This window comes from Microcebus murinus, chromosome 10 (genome assembly GCF_040939455.1).
Source record: "Microcebus murinus isolate Inina chromosome 10, M.murinus_Inina_mat1.0, whole genome shotgun sequence".
NCBI lineage: Eukaryota > Metazoa > Chordata > Mammalia > Primates > Cheirogaleidae > Microcebus > Microcebus murinus.
In genome coordinates, this window is record NC_134113.1 from 78,984,452 (window position 1) to 79,002,439 (window position 17,988).

Consider the following 17,988-nt stretch of genomic DNA (forward strand, 5'->3'; position numbering starts at 1 on the left):
CAAGAGCGAGGCCCTGTCTCTACTATAAATGGAAAGAACTTAATTGGCCAGCTAAAAATATATAGAAAAAATTAGCCAGACATGGTGGTGCATGCCTGTAGTCCCAGCTACTTGGGAGGCTGAGGCAGAAGGATTGCTTGAGCCCAGGAGTTTGAGGTTGCTGTGAGCTAGGTTGATGCCACGGCACTCACTCTAGCCTGGGCAACAAAGCGAGACTCTGTCAAAAAAAAAAAAAAAAAATTCAGGGGAGGCTGAGGCAGGAGGATTATTTGAGGCCAGGAGCTTGAGACCAGCCTGAGCAAGAGTGAGACGCCATCCAACCGTGGTGCACACCTGTAGTCCCAGCTACTCGGGAGGCTGAGGCAGAAAGATCACTTGAGCCCAGGAGTTTGACTACAGTGAACTATAATCTGCACTACAGCACTCCAGCCTGGGCAACAGAACGAGACCCTGTCTCAAATAAATAAGTAAATAAATAAATAAATAATTTGGTTTCTAAGTTCCTCGTTCACTCTAGTCATATTTCAACTGTTCCTTAGCCACATATGGACAGCAAAGGATGCAAACATTTCCACCAATACAGAAAATTTTATTTGACAGTGCTGCATTCTGTTATAAAAAAGATTGCCTGATATCAGAAAATGCCAGTTGCTTACCAGGACAGAGGTATGTACATAATATGAGAATTTTTCCTGTCTCCTGGAACTGACAGTACAAAATGAATAAGATCTAGGGACTGTCTTCAGGGAGCTCACAGCCTAGAACTGTGGCTTGTATTGCTGGATCTGTTAACCTCGTTTTCACCAACGTTCCAAATTTCCTGTAAACCCCCTCACTGGGGGTTGTGACATGAGTGGGAAATACTGATGATGCAGTACTTCTATAGATGTGGACATTCTCCTGCCATTATGGGTAAAAGGAAATACTCCCTTACACAGGATTCTGCTGTTGTAGAAAGACTCAGTTTAAAAACAAACTCTTCATGCAGAATTCCCTGATTTCGCGTCCTTCTGTGTCTCCCTTCCTTGGTGGCAGAGCACAGTGCCGGAAAGTCCTGTCTTTAGAGCTAGACTGCCTGGCTTCAGATCCCAGCTATGCTACTTTCTAGCTGTGTAACCCTGGACAAGTTGCTTAACCTCTCTGTGTTTCAGTTTAATCATCAATAAAACAATGATGATACAACCAATATTAAGAGGTTTTGTAAACATCCCATGACTTAAAACGAATAAAGTGCTTAAAATGGCACCTGCCTGCCACGGAAGCAGTGCTCAATGAACATCAGCCAAAATTAAGTTATTTGAATTTTTTTAACAAATAAAAAATTGAGTGTCTACTATGATCTGTCTTGAGCTAATAGAACACTATCTCTCTTTCCTAAACTTCTAGAACACTTTGCTTCTTTATTCAGCAGGTGTTAAATTCTGCCACCTGTTAGAGAGGTTTCTGCACATAACTACTTCCATTCTTTGATAAACTCTTGGAGAGCAGCTTGGTTTTTTCATCCTAGCAGCCCCAGCACCTAGTTCAGTGCCATTCATAAACTGTTAAAGTGTAGTACAATTCTCCATCCTTCCTGAATAGCACAAGGATCTTCAAAGTCCTCAAGTCAAAATGATATTTCTATTTGAGAAACCATTTTGGTATGCTAATTTAATCATCTTTAAACTTTAGTTTACTCATGCCTGGGTGGCATAAGTTGAGGAGAAGGAAGTTTCCTGAAAGAGCCCCATCAACTTCAATTTTGCAATGAGTCTTCTTTTCAGGGGAATTCTCTCCCCATAATTTAACTAATTATGACACAAGCCCACCTTCAAAGGCACCAATAATGTGAACCTGAGAGAAACAGCTCTCTTTATAAGATTGAAGTCATAAATCTACCTTTGCTTTTATTTTTGTTCTCAGTTAAAAATGGCAGATTTAAGCTGTCCCAAAACAAAGAGAAAGATGGTATCTTGCAATTTATATAGCTATTTTCATGCACTTTTAAAAGTAATTTTATAATGCTTCTGATATTCATTCATTTGTTCCATGCATGAAAGCATATTGGGCACATCTGTGTGTCAGGCACTGTACTAGGGACGCATAATACAAGGGATATGGAGGATGGGTCTTACACTTTCTGTCTAGCAGAGGGAGCCAGAAAATTTTTTGTTGTGCGGGCTCACACTGTGCATGATGGGATGCCTCTACCGACTAGATACTAGTGGCAGCTCTCCCCCACTCTCCTAGCTGTTATAATAAAAAATGTCTCCAGGCTGGGCGCTGTGGCTCACGCCTGTAATCCTAGCTCTTGGGAGGCTGAGGCGGGCGGATTGCTCAAGGTCAGGAGTTCAAAACCAGCCTGAGAGGCCGGGCGCGGTGGCTCAAGCCTGTAATCCTAGCTCTCTGGGAGGCCGAGGCGGGCGGATTGCTCGAGGTCAGGAGTTCGAGACCAGCCTGAGCAAGAGCGAGACCCCGTCTCTACTATAAAAAAAAAAAAAATAAGAAAGAAATTAATTGGCCAACTAATATATATAGAAAAAATTAGCCGGGCATGGTGGCACATGCCTGTAGTCCCAGCTACTCGGGAGGCTGAGGCAGGAGGATTGCTTGAGCCCAGGAGTCTGAGGTTGCTGTGAGCTAGACTGATGCCACGGCACTCACTCTAGCCTGGCCAACAAAGCGAGACTCTGTCTTAAAAAAAAAAAAAAAAAAAAAAACCAGCCTGAGCAAGAGCGAGACCCCGTCTCTACTATAAATAGAAAGAAATTAATTGGCCAACTCATATATATATAAAAAATTAGCCAGGCATGGTGGCACATGCCTGTAGTCCCAGCTACCCGGGAGGCTGAGGCAGAAGGATCACTTGAGCCCAGGAGTTTGAGGTTGCTGTGAGCTAGGCTGACGCCACGGCACTCACTCTAGCCTGGGCAACAAAGTGAGACTCTGTCTCCAAAAAAAAAAAAAAAAAAAATGTCTCCAGATGTCGCCAAATGTCCCCTGGGGGGGGGGGGCAAAATCGCTCCTAGTTGAGAGTCACTGGCTATAGCAAGGCGCGCTTCAGGAAAGGCTGCACAGGGGCAATAGCCATTGAAATGGATCCTGACGACTGGAGCTCATTTAAGCAAGTAAAGTTGGAGAAAAAGAAATTCCAAATAGCATTGTGCAGAAACAATGGCAGAAGATTTCCGGTGTGCTCAGGCACACAGCATGTCCTCACGACTGGCTGGCTCACGTGAGAGCATCTAACTGCAAGTTACACGGTTTTGAGCAGGGGGAAAAAAAAAATCTAATCAGAACAGAGGTCTAGGAAGATTACTTGCCATCTGTGTGTGGGGTGGACTGGGGTAAGGAGAGATTAAAGGTACCAATAACAGTAATCCAAGGGGAAGGTACAAGGAATGACTCAACTAGGGCAGTGGGAGTGGGAGCAGAGGTGGGGACGACTATGAGAGGTCTTGTGGAAATAGCATTGGGAAGGCTTGAGGTTAATTGGATGGGGGAGGCTCCTGCCTTTTCCTCCTGCTTTAAATGTTACCAGTGAAGGCCAGGCACAGTGGCTCACACCTGTAAGCCTAGCACTCTGGGAGGCTGAGGCAGGCGGATTGCTCAAGGTCAGGAGTTCGAAACCAGCCTGAGTAAGAGTGAGACCCCATCTCTACTATAAATAGAAAGAAATTAATTGGCCAACTAAAAATATATAGAAAAAGTTAGAGCCGGGCATGGTGGCGCACGCCTGCAGTCCCAGCTACTCGGGAGGCTGAGGCAGCAGGATTGCTTGAGCCCAGGAGTTTGAGGTTGCTGTGAGCTAGGCTGACGCCACGGCACTCACTCTAGCCTGGGCAACAGAGCAAGACTCTGTCTCAAATAAATAAATAAATAAATGCTACCAGTGAAGGCGTGAACTATATTAAAATCTGGAGCCTGGATGACTGGGAGGATGTTGATGACATCAGCAGAGGGAAAGAAGACAGCAGGGCAAGCAGGTTTAAGAGGGAAGATTAGGTGCTTGGATGTGGATTAACTGGGCTGGAAATAATGGTGATGAACCAGGTATCTAGTGAAGTTTTGGGAATTGTCAGACTACAGATCAGAGTTGAGACACCAAGGGACAGGGTAGAAAAAGAGGAGATCCACGATCAGATACAGGAGGGATGGTTGCCTTGCCTGCAGTTAGAGGGCACGAGAAGAAAGAGGTGCGATCATAAATGAGGAAAAAGCACCTGCCGGAGAGGCTGGAGACAATCCGGAGTCGCATCGTGGAAGGGAGGGCTTTCCAGAAGGTGGTGGTCAGCTTTGTGTGTCAGAGTGGGAGGTATCCTGAGAGGGTATAGAGACCAACAGAAAGAAGGCTTGCATCATTTCAACACAGGTGGGAATTAACTTATTTTTAAAGAATTCAGAAAAAAGATTTCATGAATTCCCCCTTGGAATTCTTTTCTTGGTTAATAAGTGATACATTTTAATACTCTAAAATTTCTTTTGTTGCAACTTCAGTCCACACCGCTCACTTATTCCTAGTGGAAAATGAATAGCTGGTACTTCTTCTTCTTTTTTTTTTTTTTTTTTTTTTAAGACAACTGTAGAAGATGAATTTTTTTTTTTTTTTTTGAGACAGAGTCTCACTCTGTTGCCCAGGCTAGAGTGAGTGCCGTGGCGTCAGCTTAGCTCACAGCAACCTAAGACTCCTGGGCTCAAGGGATCCTGCTGCCTCAGGCTCCCGAGTAGCTAGGACTACAGGCATGCGCCACCATGCCCGGCTAATTTTTTCTATATTTATTAGTTGGCCAATTAATTTCTTTCTATTTATAGTAGAGATAGGGTCTCACTCTTGCTCAGGCTGGTTTTGAACTCCTGACCTCAAGCAATCCTCCTGCCTTGGCCACCCAGAGTGCTAGGATTACAGGCATGAGCCACCACGCCCAGCCTAGCTGGTACTTATTCTAAGGTCAGTGGGGTGAAAGGATGCACAGGGCCCACAGGTGGGGCATATAGAGTGGCCTCCAGTGCTGGCATTGCACATCTATTGCTCATCTGTCCCTTGTGACGTACTTTCAAGGTAGGTACTCCTTTCCTTATCTTCGAGATTTAAAAAAAAAGCATACTGCATTTCAGAGAGATTAAATAACTTGTTCAAGGTCATACAACACAAATTAGTAAAACCAGAGATACAAATTCAGATCTAGCTCTAAAGCCTCCACTTTCTCTTACTCCAAACCTCCCCTTTGTTAGATGATCATTTGTTAAATAGCCCTTTGGTCTTCTCTTAGCTTAGAGATTGCTCTAGGATTAGGTTTGAGCCTGCTTGCTCTTTGAAAGAGCTAAGTAAAGTATCAAACTAAGAAGAAAGTACAAAGGAGTTGTAGAAACACAAATCTTTTTTTCCGCCGCTGTGTCTAGGGATAGTTTATCCAAAGCGTACTGAGTTATTTAGGTGAAGTTGAATGTGGAGGTTACTACTTTCTTTTTTTTTTTTTTTTGAGGTTACTACTTTCTGTGTTCAACAGGAAGCCTTTGGGTAATTACCCTTCCTGTCTTTGGATGCTATTCTCCCTGGGCACAAGAGACCATCCAATTCAGTATTCCATCATTTTTGATATGGTGGCTAAGCTCTCTGATATAGTGAGTCCAATTTGACATGGCAATTAGGTCTAAAGTCTGTACAAAAAGGCTAAAAATAAATCTGTTAAGTCTAAATTGTCCTGGAAAATCTCTTAAATCTTCCATAAAGTACCATATAAATGATTTTTGAGTGTTGGACATAGTAAGTGTGTGTATACATATAAATGTTATGGGTAATAAATGCAAGCATTATAGGAAATGTAAAAAAGTTAAAATTTTAAAGTATTTTTTATTTGAGAAATAGAAGAATAACATTTTTTTTCTAAGTTTATAGAGTAGAATTTCAGGGTCGACAACTTTCCTCTACTCTTTTTTTTATTATTATTATTTTTTTTTGAGGCAGAGTCTAGCTTTGTTGCCCTGACTAGAGTGAGTGCCGTGGCATCAGCCTAGCTCACAGCAACCTCAAACTCCTGGGCTCAAGCGATCCTCCTGCCTCAGCCTCCTGAGTAGCTGGGACTACAGGCATGCGCCACCATGCCCGGCTCATTTTTTCTCTATATATTTTTAGTTGGCCAATTAATTCCTTTCTATTTTTAGTAGAGATGGGGTCTCGCTCTTGCTCAGGCTGGTTTCAAACTCCTGACCTCAAGCAATCCACCTGCCTCGACCTCCCAGAGTGCTAGGATTACAGGCGTGAGCCACCATGCCTGGCCTTCCTCTACTCTTTATGACATAGTACCATCGCCTTTTGTAAATTCTCCTAACCCAGGAACTGTGAGTAAGCTCAAGGCAAAGAAGATTCGTGAGTTTCCCCTTCTGAAGAACATTTAGTAAGATACAAGACAGAAATACTGTGGGTAGTTGGCACGTACTTTTCATAATGATTACAATAACAGACTTTGTTAGTAACAGTGAAGACAAAATGAAGCTGGGCTGTCTAGGTCTCTGAAGTCAATTTCAAAGTTAGTGTCTCTGGGGACTGTTATTAATTCTGTTTCTTCTTCAAGTTCAGTAAAAGACACACTGCCCACAGATGATGATAATAGGGTATGCACCGAGTTTGGAGAATTCCATTTCCTTAAATGTCTTTAACAACTGTGACTTTCTGGATGTTGGAGACTAAGACCCTTCATATTCCAACGACTTGCCCTATGCACGGGCCTCGTCCTGGAAAATAGCACCCAGCTCCCCAGCTGTAGTTCCAAGAAGAATGCATTCCATGCCATGCTTGCTCCAGGGCATGCCACCTGCAATTGTTCCCAACCCCCTGCCAGGTTGGGGTTGAGAGATCCATCACAAAGAGCTTCCGGTGCCATTGGGATGCTGATTGGGGCTGATTAGCCCACAGGAAAGCCTCATTATTCCCCCACTCTATTTTTCTGTTTCTACTTCCTTGTTTTCTGTATATAAAACCTACTAAAAATCCAAGTAAAGTAGACCTTGACAATCATTCGCTTGGTCTCGTTCCTTTCTCTCGCTCATCTCTTTCAGGCACGGTCCCCCTCGCCCCCGCGAGTAACAGAAGGTCCCGCGGGTCGGGACAAGTGGCGCCCAACGTGGGGCTCGAGGTACGGACTTTTGTCGGGTGACGCCACGGAGTGCTCTTCGGCCGAAGGAAACCCTACAGAGACCCTCGTTCTGCCAATCACAGAGTCGACGGTCTGGTGAGTAAAATTTTACATTGTCACCCCATCGAGATGGGCCATTCATTGTCTAAAGAGGCCGTTTTTATTAAGGATCTCAAGGCCTCACTCAGAGAGAGAGGAATTAGAGTTAAGAAAAAGGATCTAGTAAAGTTTTTTGTGTTCATTGATCGTGCTTGTCCTTGGTTTATTATTGGTGGACCTGAGATTCACCCACAGAAATGGCAAAAAGTAGGTAGAGATTTAAACGATTTACTTCTAAGTCAGGGCCCAGATGCCGTCCCTGGATCTGTTTTTTCGTACTGGGGACTAATCAGAGATATTGTTGAAGGGGCAGATTCAGACCCCAATAAAAAGCAGCTGCTCTCAGTAGCAGAATTCTGCCTCCGACCCGTGTCGCGGTCTGCTTCGAGAACGTCTTTAAAGACAGCCGAAGGGCCAGCTTCTCCTAATAATTTCAAGAGACCAACATGTCCTTCTCCTTGCCCCTCAGTTTGTATTAATATGCCCCCTCAGGACCCCTCAGCTGAGCTCCAGACATCTAGAGAGGAGCCCCCGATTAGTAGGCCAGACACCAAGACCCTCTATCCTCCCTTGCCCGAGGGTACAGCCCCTCATGCATTTAATTACCCGGTGTTCAAAAAACAACCCCTCCGAGAGTTCCTCGACCCCGCAGAAGAGGCAACCCTCGGAGAGGAAGCGGCCCAATATCACAATCCCGAATGGCCGCCTCCTTACGCGCCCCAAATTTGCGCACCTTCGTTAATGCCTCCCCTTACAATGCCCTTACTTCTGCGTACCAAAGAAGACTTAAGTCAAAGGGTTACGCAATTAAAGGATGTTTTACAACTTCAAAAAGAGTTTGCCCAGCTTTCCAAAGACTTGTCCTCCCTCCAAGATACGCTTAAAGATTCGGTCTTCATTAGCCACCCACGTCAGGAGACCGCCCAGTCACACGCCACCTTAAATAAAAAATCCTTAAAATCCTCCCATAAAGCCCTAGCATTCCCGGTAGTTACCAGGTCTAATAGGCGAGGAGACCTTACCGCCCCTTCTTCGAGCCAGTCCCCGCCCCAAGATTCAGATAATGAGGCTACGGAAGGGAGAGAAAGGGAAAGTGATAGTGATGACCCCCCAGAGGAGGCAGTCCCGGGGCCCACTGCAGAGCCTACTGAGTTCCGCAGACTCAAACTTAAGACTTTAAAAGAATTAAATTCTGCTGTTAGGACATATGGGCCCAATGCACCCTTTACCTACTCCCTCCTAGAGGCAGCCTCGGGAGGCGGCTACCTGCTCCCGGGAGAATGGACCAGGCTGGTTCAGGCAGTCCTCTCTCGCGGACAGTTCCTCTCGTGGAAAGCCGATTTTCTTGACCGTTGTCAAACTACGGCTAATAATAATTTAAAAAACCCCAATTCTGCCTCTTGGACCCTTGAAAAACTTAGCGGACAAGGGAAGTTTGCCACTGAACAGCGCCAAAGGGGACTCCCAATCGGGCTTTTGTCTCAGACCGCCGCAGCCGCTTTCGGCGCCTGGCGAACACTTCCCTCTACGGGATCTGTTCTCACTCCCCTGACAAAAATCACCCAGGGAGCTCAGGAGGGCTTTAGTGAATTTGTAGGTAGGCTTTTAGAATCTGCTGAGAGGACCCTCGGACAGGAGGATGGCGATAATAAACTTATTAAACAATTGGCCTATGAAAATTCTAACAGTGCTTGCAGGGCCATCCTCAGGGGCAAACTTAAAAACAAAGACCTTAATGACATGATTAGAATGTGTAATGATGCTGACCCCTTCGCCCATAAGGTGTCGCAGGCTGTGCAGCTTGCGGTCGGGGCTGCCATTCAAGGCACTGCAGCACAGAGAGGCTGTTTTAAGTGCGGTCAGCCAGGGCACTTTGTGAGACAGTGTCCCTTAGCCACCTCCTCTGCTGCCCCTAACCTCAGTGGACCACCAGGCAGGCCAACTCGGCCCCCCTCCCTCTGTCCTCGCTGCAAGAGGGGATACCATTGGGCTAGTGAGTGCCGTTCTAAGACCGATGCCCTTGGAAATCCCTTGCCACCCCTTTCGGGAAACGGCCTGAGGGGCCAGCCCCGGGCCCCTCGTCCTATTCAATTTCAGTCGGCCTCGGGGAACAGCCGACAAGAGGATCCCCAGCCCCTAGACTGCTCCGAGCCACCACAGGGAGTGCAGGAGTGGACTTGTGTGCCTCCTCCGACACAATATTAAAACCTGAAGATGGTGTTCAAATTTTGCCTACTGGCTCATTTGGACCCCCACCGGCTAATATGTTCTTTTTTATTCTAGGCCGAGCCTCCTCCACTCTTGCAGGGCTCATAGTCCACCCTTCCATAGTAGATAGTGACTTTACCGGGGAGATTAACATCTTAGCCAGCGCGCTTACTGGCCCTGTGTGTGTCTCTAAGGGACAGCGCTTAGCTCAGGCATTGCCCTTGCCCCTTAATACATCCTTCCCAGCCATCGCCTCTAACCGAGGTGCTTCCTGCCCTGGCTCTTCTGATCTTTATTGGGTCCAAGCTATCACCAAAAAACGACCCACCCTGCAGTTAAAGTTAGATGGTAAACTTTTTGAAGGCCTTCTTGATTCTGGCGCTGATTCCACAGTTATTGCCCAGGACGCCTGGCCCGAATCATGGCCACTACAGCCTTCCCTTACGCACTTACAAGGTATAGGACAGTCTAATAATACTCTCCAGAGATCAAAAATTTTAACATGGGAAGACCCTGAGGGAAATAAAGGCACCACCCAACCCTTTGTAGTCCCAAACCTGCCTGTTAACTTATGGGGGCGTGATATCCTTGCACCGATGAATGTCATTATGTGTAGCCCCAATGAAGTTGTAGCCAGCCAAATGCTTAAACAGGGATTCCTCCCAGGACAGGGCTTAGGCAAGGAGGGTCGGGGACTAAGAGCACCCCTGACCACCCCCCCTAAATCAGACAGATCAGGACTAGGGTTCAAAGAACATTTTTTGTAAGGGCCATTGATCCCCCTGCACTTCAGGCAGATAAAATCACTTGGAAAAGTGACTCACCTGTCTGGATCGATCAGTGGCCCCTCCCATCTAACAAGCTAGCCGCAGCTACAGCGTTGGTGCAGGAACAATTAGCTGCTGGACACATAGAGCCCTCTACTTCACCATGGAACACCCCTATTTTTGTCATTCAAAAAAGGACTGGCAAGTGGCGGCTGCTACAAGACTTGCGGGCTGTTAATCAAACTATGGTTCCCATGGGGGCACTCCAGCCTGGTTTGCCTTCGCCCGTAGCTATCCCCAGAGGCTACTATAAGATAGTCATTGACCTAAAAGACTGCTTTTTCTCCATACCATTGCACCCAGATGACTGTAAGCGCTTCGCCTTCAGTCTTCCGGTAGTAAATTGTATAGGACCCTCCCCGCGTTTCCAGTGGCGAGTATTGCCTCAAGGCATGGCCAACAGCCCTACCCTTTGCCAAAAATATGTAGCTCAGACAATTGATTCTTTTAGAATTCAATATCCTCAAATATATATAATTCATTATATGGATGACATTCTTTTTGCTGGAGCCGACGAGGCAACTTTACATCAAGTTACTATGCAGGTTGTCTCGGCCTTACAAGCTCGAGGCCTCCGCTTGTCCCCCGAAAAGATTCAGGTCTGTCCCCCTCACCTGTTCCTAGGTTTTGAATTATTCCCCAATAAGGTCCTCTCCCAAAAAGTACAGATCAGGAAAGACTCTCTTCAATGCCTTAATGATTTTCAGCGTCTTCTAGGCGACATTAATTGGCTTCGCCCATATTTAAAACTCACCACAGGACAGTTAAAACCCCTATTTGACATCCTGCAGGGAGATACTGACCCAACCTCTCCCCGCTCCCTAACTAAAGAAGGGCAGCAAGCGCTTAATTTGGTCGAGCAGGCCATAAATGCCCAGGCCATTGGCTACTTCTCCCCAGATTCCCACCTGTACTTTATTGTCCTCCCCACCCCCTTTTCACCCACGGGACTCTTTTGGCAGGGCAAGCCTCTTTTTTGGGTTCACCTATCGGCTTCCTCCCCTAAAGTCCTCCCCACCTACCCTTACTTAGTAGCTAAGATTATTCGCCTGGGGCGAGAAAACTCCCTTAAGCTCTTTGGAAAGGATCCAGATATCATAATACTCCCTTATAATGCTTCTCAAATTCGGTGGCTAATACAAAATGATGATGATTGGGCGGTTAACTGTACGTCTTTCCAGGGCAAACTAGATAATCATTACCCCCCTGATAAACTAATTCAGTTCCTCTATCGGACACCTGTAATATTTCCCAGGAAAACAAGAGTCTCCCCCATTCCAGGAGCCGTCTTAGTCTTTACCGACGGCTCCTCCTCAGGCACCGAGGCCTATAGCATTAATGGCCAGGTCCGCAGTTTTCCCACCAGATTCTCCTCTGCTCAACTCGTTGAGTTAGCAGCCTTAGTCGCAGTCTTCAAATACGTAGATCAGTCACCATTTAACTTGTATACTGATAGTTCTTATGTTGCTCATGCTGTCGCCGCTTTGGAAACTGTGCCTCATATTCGGCCCTCCAACAATACCACTCAAATGTTCCAGCAACTACAAGGGCTCATTCACTCCCGTTCTGCGCCCTTTTTTATAGGCCATATTCGCGCCCACAGTGGCCTTCCTGGGCCTCTAGTAGCTGGAAATAATCTTGTTGATCAGGCGACTCGCGTTGCAGGCGCTGTTCACAATATCACTGTTGATCCTGTCTGCGCTGCACGCCAGGCTCATGATCTACACCATCTCAACGCCCATACCCTCAGGCTTAAATTCTCCATTACTAGAGAACAGGCCAGAGAAATCGTCCGCCAATGCAGGGCTTGTTTTACCCTTCTCCCTGAGCCACACCTAGGAGTCAACCCTCGCGGCCTGATCCCTGGGGAGCTCTGGCAGATGGATGTCACTCATTACCCCCCACTGACCCTCAGTGTAAAAACCAGTGGTGCAACCCCCTGTTAATTTCGTTCACCAAAGCTGGAAAAAAGGCTTCTTGGGACCAGTCCAGGGGATTTGAATGGGGGCTCAGACTTTACATATCTGGGAGAGATATTGGTCTCACATTTAAAATCAAGTTAATTAAAAGCCTCCCCAGAGGTCCTACAGTCGCATTAGGCCCTAATAACAACCTTCACCCACCTCGACCTCACGGTCCCTCCAGGGACCTACCCTCCTCCCCAACTGTGTCCCCTCCTCCGCTCAGCACCTCCCTATACCAACCTACCCTGCCCGAGGGGCCCCCTTCCTCGGCAGAACTAATTCTCTCCTTAGTCAACGCCTCTGTCAGGACCATCCGAGAGGCCAATAATTCAGAATATCAGGAATGTTGGGTATGCTACTCCCCCCCGGCCTCCCTTCTATGAAGGCGTCGCTACTTTTGGTGAGCCATTATTTACTAATGACACCAGCAGACTCAGATGGGGTCTAGAGACCCATGATGGCCTGACGCTCAGCCAAGTCACAGGCCTAGGTCTTTGCCTTCTTAGCCCAAGGATGCTCCCTCCTGCACCCTTAGAGAAAATATGCAATCAGTCAATTACTGTCAACTCCACTTTTCAGTATATTCAGGCATCTAACACCTCCTATTTTGCTTGTTCTTCTGGCCTTACCCCGTATGTAGTCACTGCAACGTTTCTTGAGCATAGAGAGTATTGTGTATTAGTCATGCTCTTTCCCAGACTCACTGTACATCCTGCTAATGAGTTACTTCAGTTTTGGGAGCGAGGCACCACAATGCCCCGGAAAAAAAGAGAGCCCATCACGGCCATAACACTCGCAGTTGTTCTAGGCCTTGGTGCCACAGGGGCTGGAACAGGCATAGCCTCTCTGGTCACCTCCAACCAGCAATACCTACAGCTCTCTGTAGCCATCGATAATGACCTCCGAGAGCTACAGCAAGGTCTAAAATATCTTAAGGAGTCCCTCGCTTCACTCTCTGAGGTAGTGTTACAAAATAGAAGAGGCTTAGATTTAGTGTTCCTCCAAGAGGGAGGTTTGTGCGCAGCACTCAAAGAAGAATGCTGCTTCTACGCAGACAAAACAGGCCTGGTAGAAGATAGCATTGAGAGAGTTAGACAAAGCCTTAAAAATAGAAAGAAACAGAGAGAACAAAGTGAGGCATGGTATCAAAATTGGTTTTCCACATCCCCCTGGCTATCCACATTGCTTCCCAGTGTCTTAGGGCCGTTTATAGGTTTCTTGTTGCTTCTCACTTTTGGGCCTTGGGCATTCAAAAAACTAACCAACTTTGTCAAGTCGCAGGTAGACGCAGCCACACAAAAATCGGTCTCCGTATTTTACCAACGGCTAGAACAAAGAGGCTCCAGAGAAGACCTCCATGAAGAGTCTCCCAACACACCCACTGAAGGTCTAAATTTCTCAGACCTTGCCGCAGACATGGAACGCAGTTGGTTCCAAAAGCTGTGGAGACGCCCATGACGGGATTATCGCGATGCCGTGTACCAGGTGCACACCCCGCCAGCTGTGAGGTAACTCCATGACGGGAATATTGTAGGTCCATGCCCGGGGGCACACTTCATAATCAGAAGTGCCGGAGCTGGATGCCACCTACATAGCCTAAGACAGAGGCCTCACCGACATTTCGATCGCCAGATCGATCTTATATTTGGGGTGCTGGTCGCGGAAGCCCATCGCGTAGCCTAAGACAGGCTCTCCACCAACCTGTGTAAATCTCCCTCATATTAATAAAGATAGGGGGAGATGTTGGAGACTAAGACCCTTCATATTCCAACGACTTGCCCTATGCACGGGCCTCGTCCTGGAAAATAGCACCCAGCTCCCCAGCTGTAGTTCCAAGAAGAATGCATTCCATGCCATGCTTGCTCCAGGGCATGCCACCTGCAATTGTTCCCAACCCCCTGCCAGGTTGGGGTTGAGAGATCCATCACAAAGAGCTTCCGGTGCCATTGGGATGCTGATTGGGGCTGATTAGCCCACAGGAAAGCCTCATTATTCCCCCACTCTATTTTTCTGTTTCTACTTCCTTGTTTTCTGTATATAAAACCTACTAAAAATCCAAGTAAAGTAGACCTTGACAATCATTCGCTTGGTCTCGTTCCTTTCTCTCGCTCATCTCTTTCAGGCACGGTCCCCCTCGCCCCCGCGAGTAACAGAAGGTCCCGCGGGTCGGGACATCTGGAAGTATAGTGCCACTGGCAGAGCAACAACCTTGGCTGAAAACAACCCTCATCATTTGGGGAAAGCATGTTTGCTGGTTCATACGTGATGTGTTTTAATATTTGTTATTTGGGAGAGTACATGTGGCCATGTGGGACCCTCCTGTCAACACTTAGGGAAATGGGAGGAGAGACACGGCCAGATTGTTCTCATATTCTTCTGTGGCTATTAATTCCCCAAAATTTCTCATTTCCCTTCAAGCTCTTTGTTTTTATATGACTTTCTCTCTTCCTTTGTTGCTGGCATCAAACGAATCATTGGATCTAGAAGTCATCGCCAGGCTTGCTCTAGATTTGAGCCCACCTCCTCTCTCCATTCTGACCTGTCTTGCAATAAAGCTGTCTTTTCTCAAAGCTGGTGCCACAATATTGGCTTCTGTGAGCACCAAACAGTGAGCTGATTGCTCTGTAAGAGTAGGCTACTGGGTATAGGAGATAAATCTGAGAAAGGGTCTATCCTCAAGAATCTCATAGTCCAATGAAGTGACATGTGTGCAAACAAATAATTATAATAAAGAAAATCAATTTTAATAAAGGAGATGGACAAGGTGCAGTATGTAGACAAAGGGCTCAGTTCTATTTGAAGGAGTCAACGGCAACTTCACAGCAAAGACTTCAGCTGAGATTTACAAAAATCGGAGTTTGCCAGGGTCAACAGAAGGGCACTTGAGCAAAGTCATGGGGCCTGACCAGGGAAGGGAAAAGCAGCAACCCTGGAGCTTTTGTATAAAAGTGGAGCAGGCACCTATGGAGCTAGCAGGCAACTTCAAATCAGAAAGAATTTTATATGCTCTAAGTCAAAGGATTAACCCCCCCCCATATAAGAAATTGCAAAATTGGCTGTCTTTGAGGGTGGACTGGCCAAAGGGGGTAAGGGACGGGAGAAGGAGATTGGCAAACTTTGCACAACTGGGCACATGTTTTTACTATTCAGAAAGTACATTTCAAACGTTCTGCTGAAGTCGACAGGGATCCACCGTATAATTTTGAGCAAGGTTGTGTTGCGGTCCTATCAACCTTCAGGAAAGTTACTCTGGGGACAGGGGGCAAGTGAGGTGGGCAGGCGTCCAGGGCTGGTAAAGACAGTGATGAGGGAATGGCAATCCAATCTCATCTATGACCTGTTTCTTCCCTCCTCCTCCTCCTCCTCGACGTCCCCGCATAAACGACACGCGGTGTCCCCGCATTCGGACACGCATTCACAGCACTCGTTCGGGGGTGACGCGTGGTCACTGGCTTGCAACCCTGAGTGAGCGGCGAGCGAGGCCGGGGCTGGGCGCAGGGTCTGCGTTTCGGAGCTGGCGGAGCCTCCACCGTCGGGGGGCGGTCCGGGGGAAGCAGAGCCGCCGAGTCTTCCTGCTGATGCAATCCGCCCGGAGCCCGGCATCGCCGCTGCCCAGCCCGCCACGTGCGGCCGCCGCCCCCGGGCCACTTCCCCTCCCGCCGCGCGCCCGCGCCGCGCCCGCACCCCCCGGAGGTGCCCGCCGCTCAGCTCCGCGCCCGCAGCCCTCTCGGCCAGCAGAACAATGAAGGTAACGGCTTATGCTTTCGTCTCTGTTTTGCAAAAAAAAAAAAAAAATGTGTGTAGGACTCGAGCCAGCGATTGCACGCTTGGCAGGAAGGGGCAGAAGGAGGGACCACCGCGGCTGGCTTCCCCGCGGTCGTTCGCGACACCTTCTTTCTCCGTCGCGCTTGGTCGGGACCTTCCGCGCGGTTCAGACCGCGGTTGCACCCCGGCTGGCGGGATGAGCCTCCTCGGGCTTTGTCGCAGCTGCCTGCGGGAGCGGAGATGAAAGGCTGCCCGCAGCTCCCTCTCCTGCGTGCGTCGGAGTTTGCAGAGGAAGAGGGGGCTTGTCTCCGTTTCTCTGGCGCACCGGAGGTGGTGGTGGGTTTTGAAGGGGCGGTCTGGGGGTGTCCCCGGCTGAGAGCGGGGTGCCTGGCAGGGTGCGAGTCGTGCAGGAAGGGAGCTGCCGGAATAGCGGACCCGGGTGGGAGAGGGGAGAGAAAATGCGCGTGGCTGGTGGAAGTCAGAGGCTCATCTTACTTTGTTTCTTGTGGAAATTAAAGCTCCTTGGAATTACAAATCGTAGACGCCCTAGGCCATTCATTTCTTAAACCTGGGAAGCACCTTACTGGCTCGTATTCTTATGCTGATCAGGGGTAATTAGCCTAGCTGCCCGTTACTCCCGGAGTTTTGGGGTGTGGAGGTGTATACACACCGTTGTGTTTTGTTTCCCTGGTCTCGCACACCGGAAAACTGCAAGGACATTAAAACGCGAAGAGCAGCTTTTTCCAGGGAACGGGAAGGGCGGGCAGGTCGCCCTGCCAGCTAACGTCTTGGAACGAGGAGATTCCCGTGATGCAGCCTGAACTTTGGGGAGACATGAAGCCACGTTTCAAAGTTCCGCGGGAGGGAGACGGAGCGGGCTTCTCGGCTGCCTTGATCCCACAGCCCCCCGGCCCAGACCGCCGTTTCGTTTAGAAGAAATAACGTGTACATGGCGTCTTCTCCATAAAATGAAAATTTCCACTGCATGTAAACAGGAACCGAGTGGAAACCATGCGGTTTTGTATTAGAGATCGTACAAATGCACCACGGTGAAACATTTAGCAACCTTTCTTCTGTAGTTAGATGTTTTGTTTCTGGCTTGCTCATGCCTGCTTAATTCTAGATGAAAAATACACTGTGGTTAAGTATATAGCGTTAGTGAGTTAAAGGAGCAAATTAGGAGAGTCAACAGTCCAGCTTTTCCCTGCTCCATGTGAAGTTGTGGTTGATTATGCATTTTTGTAGGTTTGTGGGTGTTTTTCAACATGAGCCCCCAAACCCCTATCCCTTTTTACAAGGTACTTTTATTGTATAACGTGCGAAACTAGAAGGTATCTGCAAGTAGTCTCATTTTGGGTTTTTTTTTTTTGGTGTTTTTTAAGATGAAGAAAGAAATAATTGTAATCCAGTTGTGATCTAAGGAGTATGGGAGGTTCCTTTATGTTGATTTTATTATTTAAAAACTGTTTTACTTATCTTTTATATATGTATTGCTGTCATAATCTTTATATTTTTTTAAAAAAACCAAAACGTTGTTTGCACGTGGCATCATGATTGCCTTTGTCCTCAGCGAATTCCCCAGACTTGAGTCTTGACTGGGAGGTTCTATTTTAAGCTGGACAAACACACAGAATGGGTAACTGAATAGCATGTGTATAAAAATGGTAAGTGCATATTATGACTTAATGAGTTAAGGAGATTTTAAAAGAGGCACATATCTGAAAGGCATGGAGGCAGGAGAACTCAACGTCTGTGGCCTAGGCTAAGTGAAGCAAGGGCAGAGGGCTATCAGTCTCTGTTGGGGACAGATCGGAGGCCTGCTGAGAGAGGGGTTTACATTCCACACACAGGATGTGGCCCCTCAGGCTAGACTCAGAAATGCAAAGTTAGTTAAGCTTGCCTAACAAAAGGGTAGGGGTGAGAAAAAAGGAAATGGAGGTGGGCGGGGCAAGAATTTAGTTTGGACCAACACTTCATTTGGTGAGTTTCTGTTATGAGTAACTTCATTTGGTT

The 17,988-nt window shown here is 47.5% G+C and overlaps 1 protein-coding gene across 1 annotated transcript in view; it reads left to right on the top strand.

Annotated features, from left to right (window-relative positions):
• The first annotated feature begins 15,870 nt into the window (after positions 1-15,870).
• BCAT1 (branched chain amino acid transaminase 1) overlaps positions 15,871-17,988 on the top strand; it is a 113,683-nt gene continuing 111,565 nt past the window's right edge. Inside the window, exon 1 of the mRNA XM_076007569.1 lies at positions 15,871-15,958. Coding sequence (XP_075863684.1) covers positions 15,953-15,958 — 6 coding nt within the window. The 5' untranslated portion in view covers positions 15,871-15,952. The remainder of the gene's footprint in view (positions 15,959-17,988) is intronic.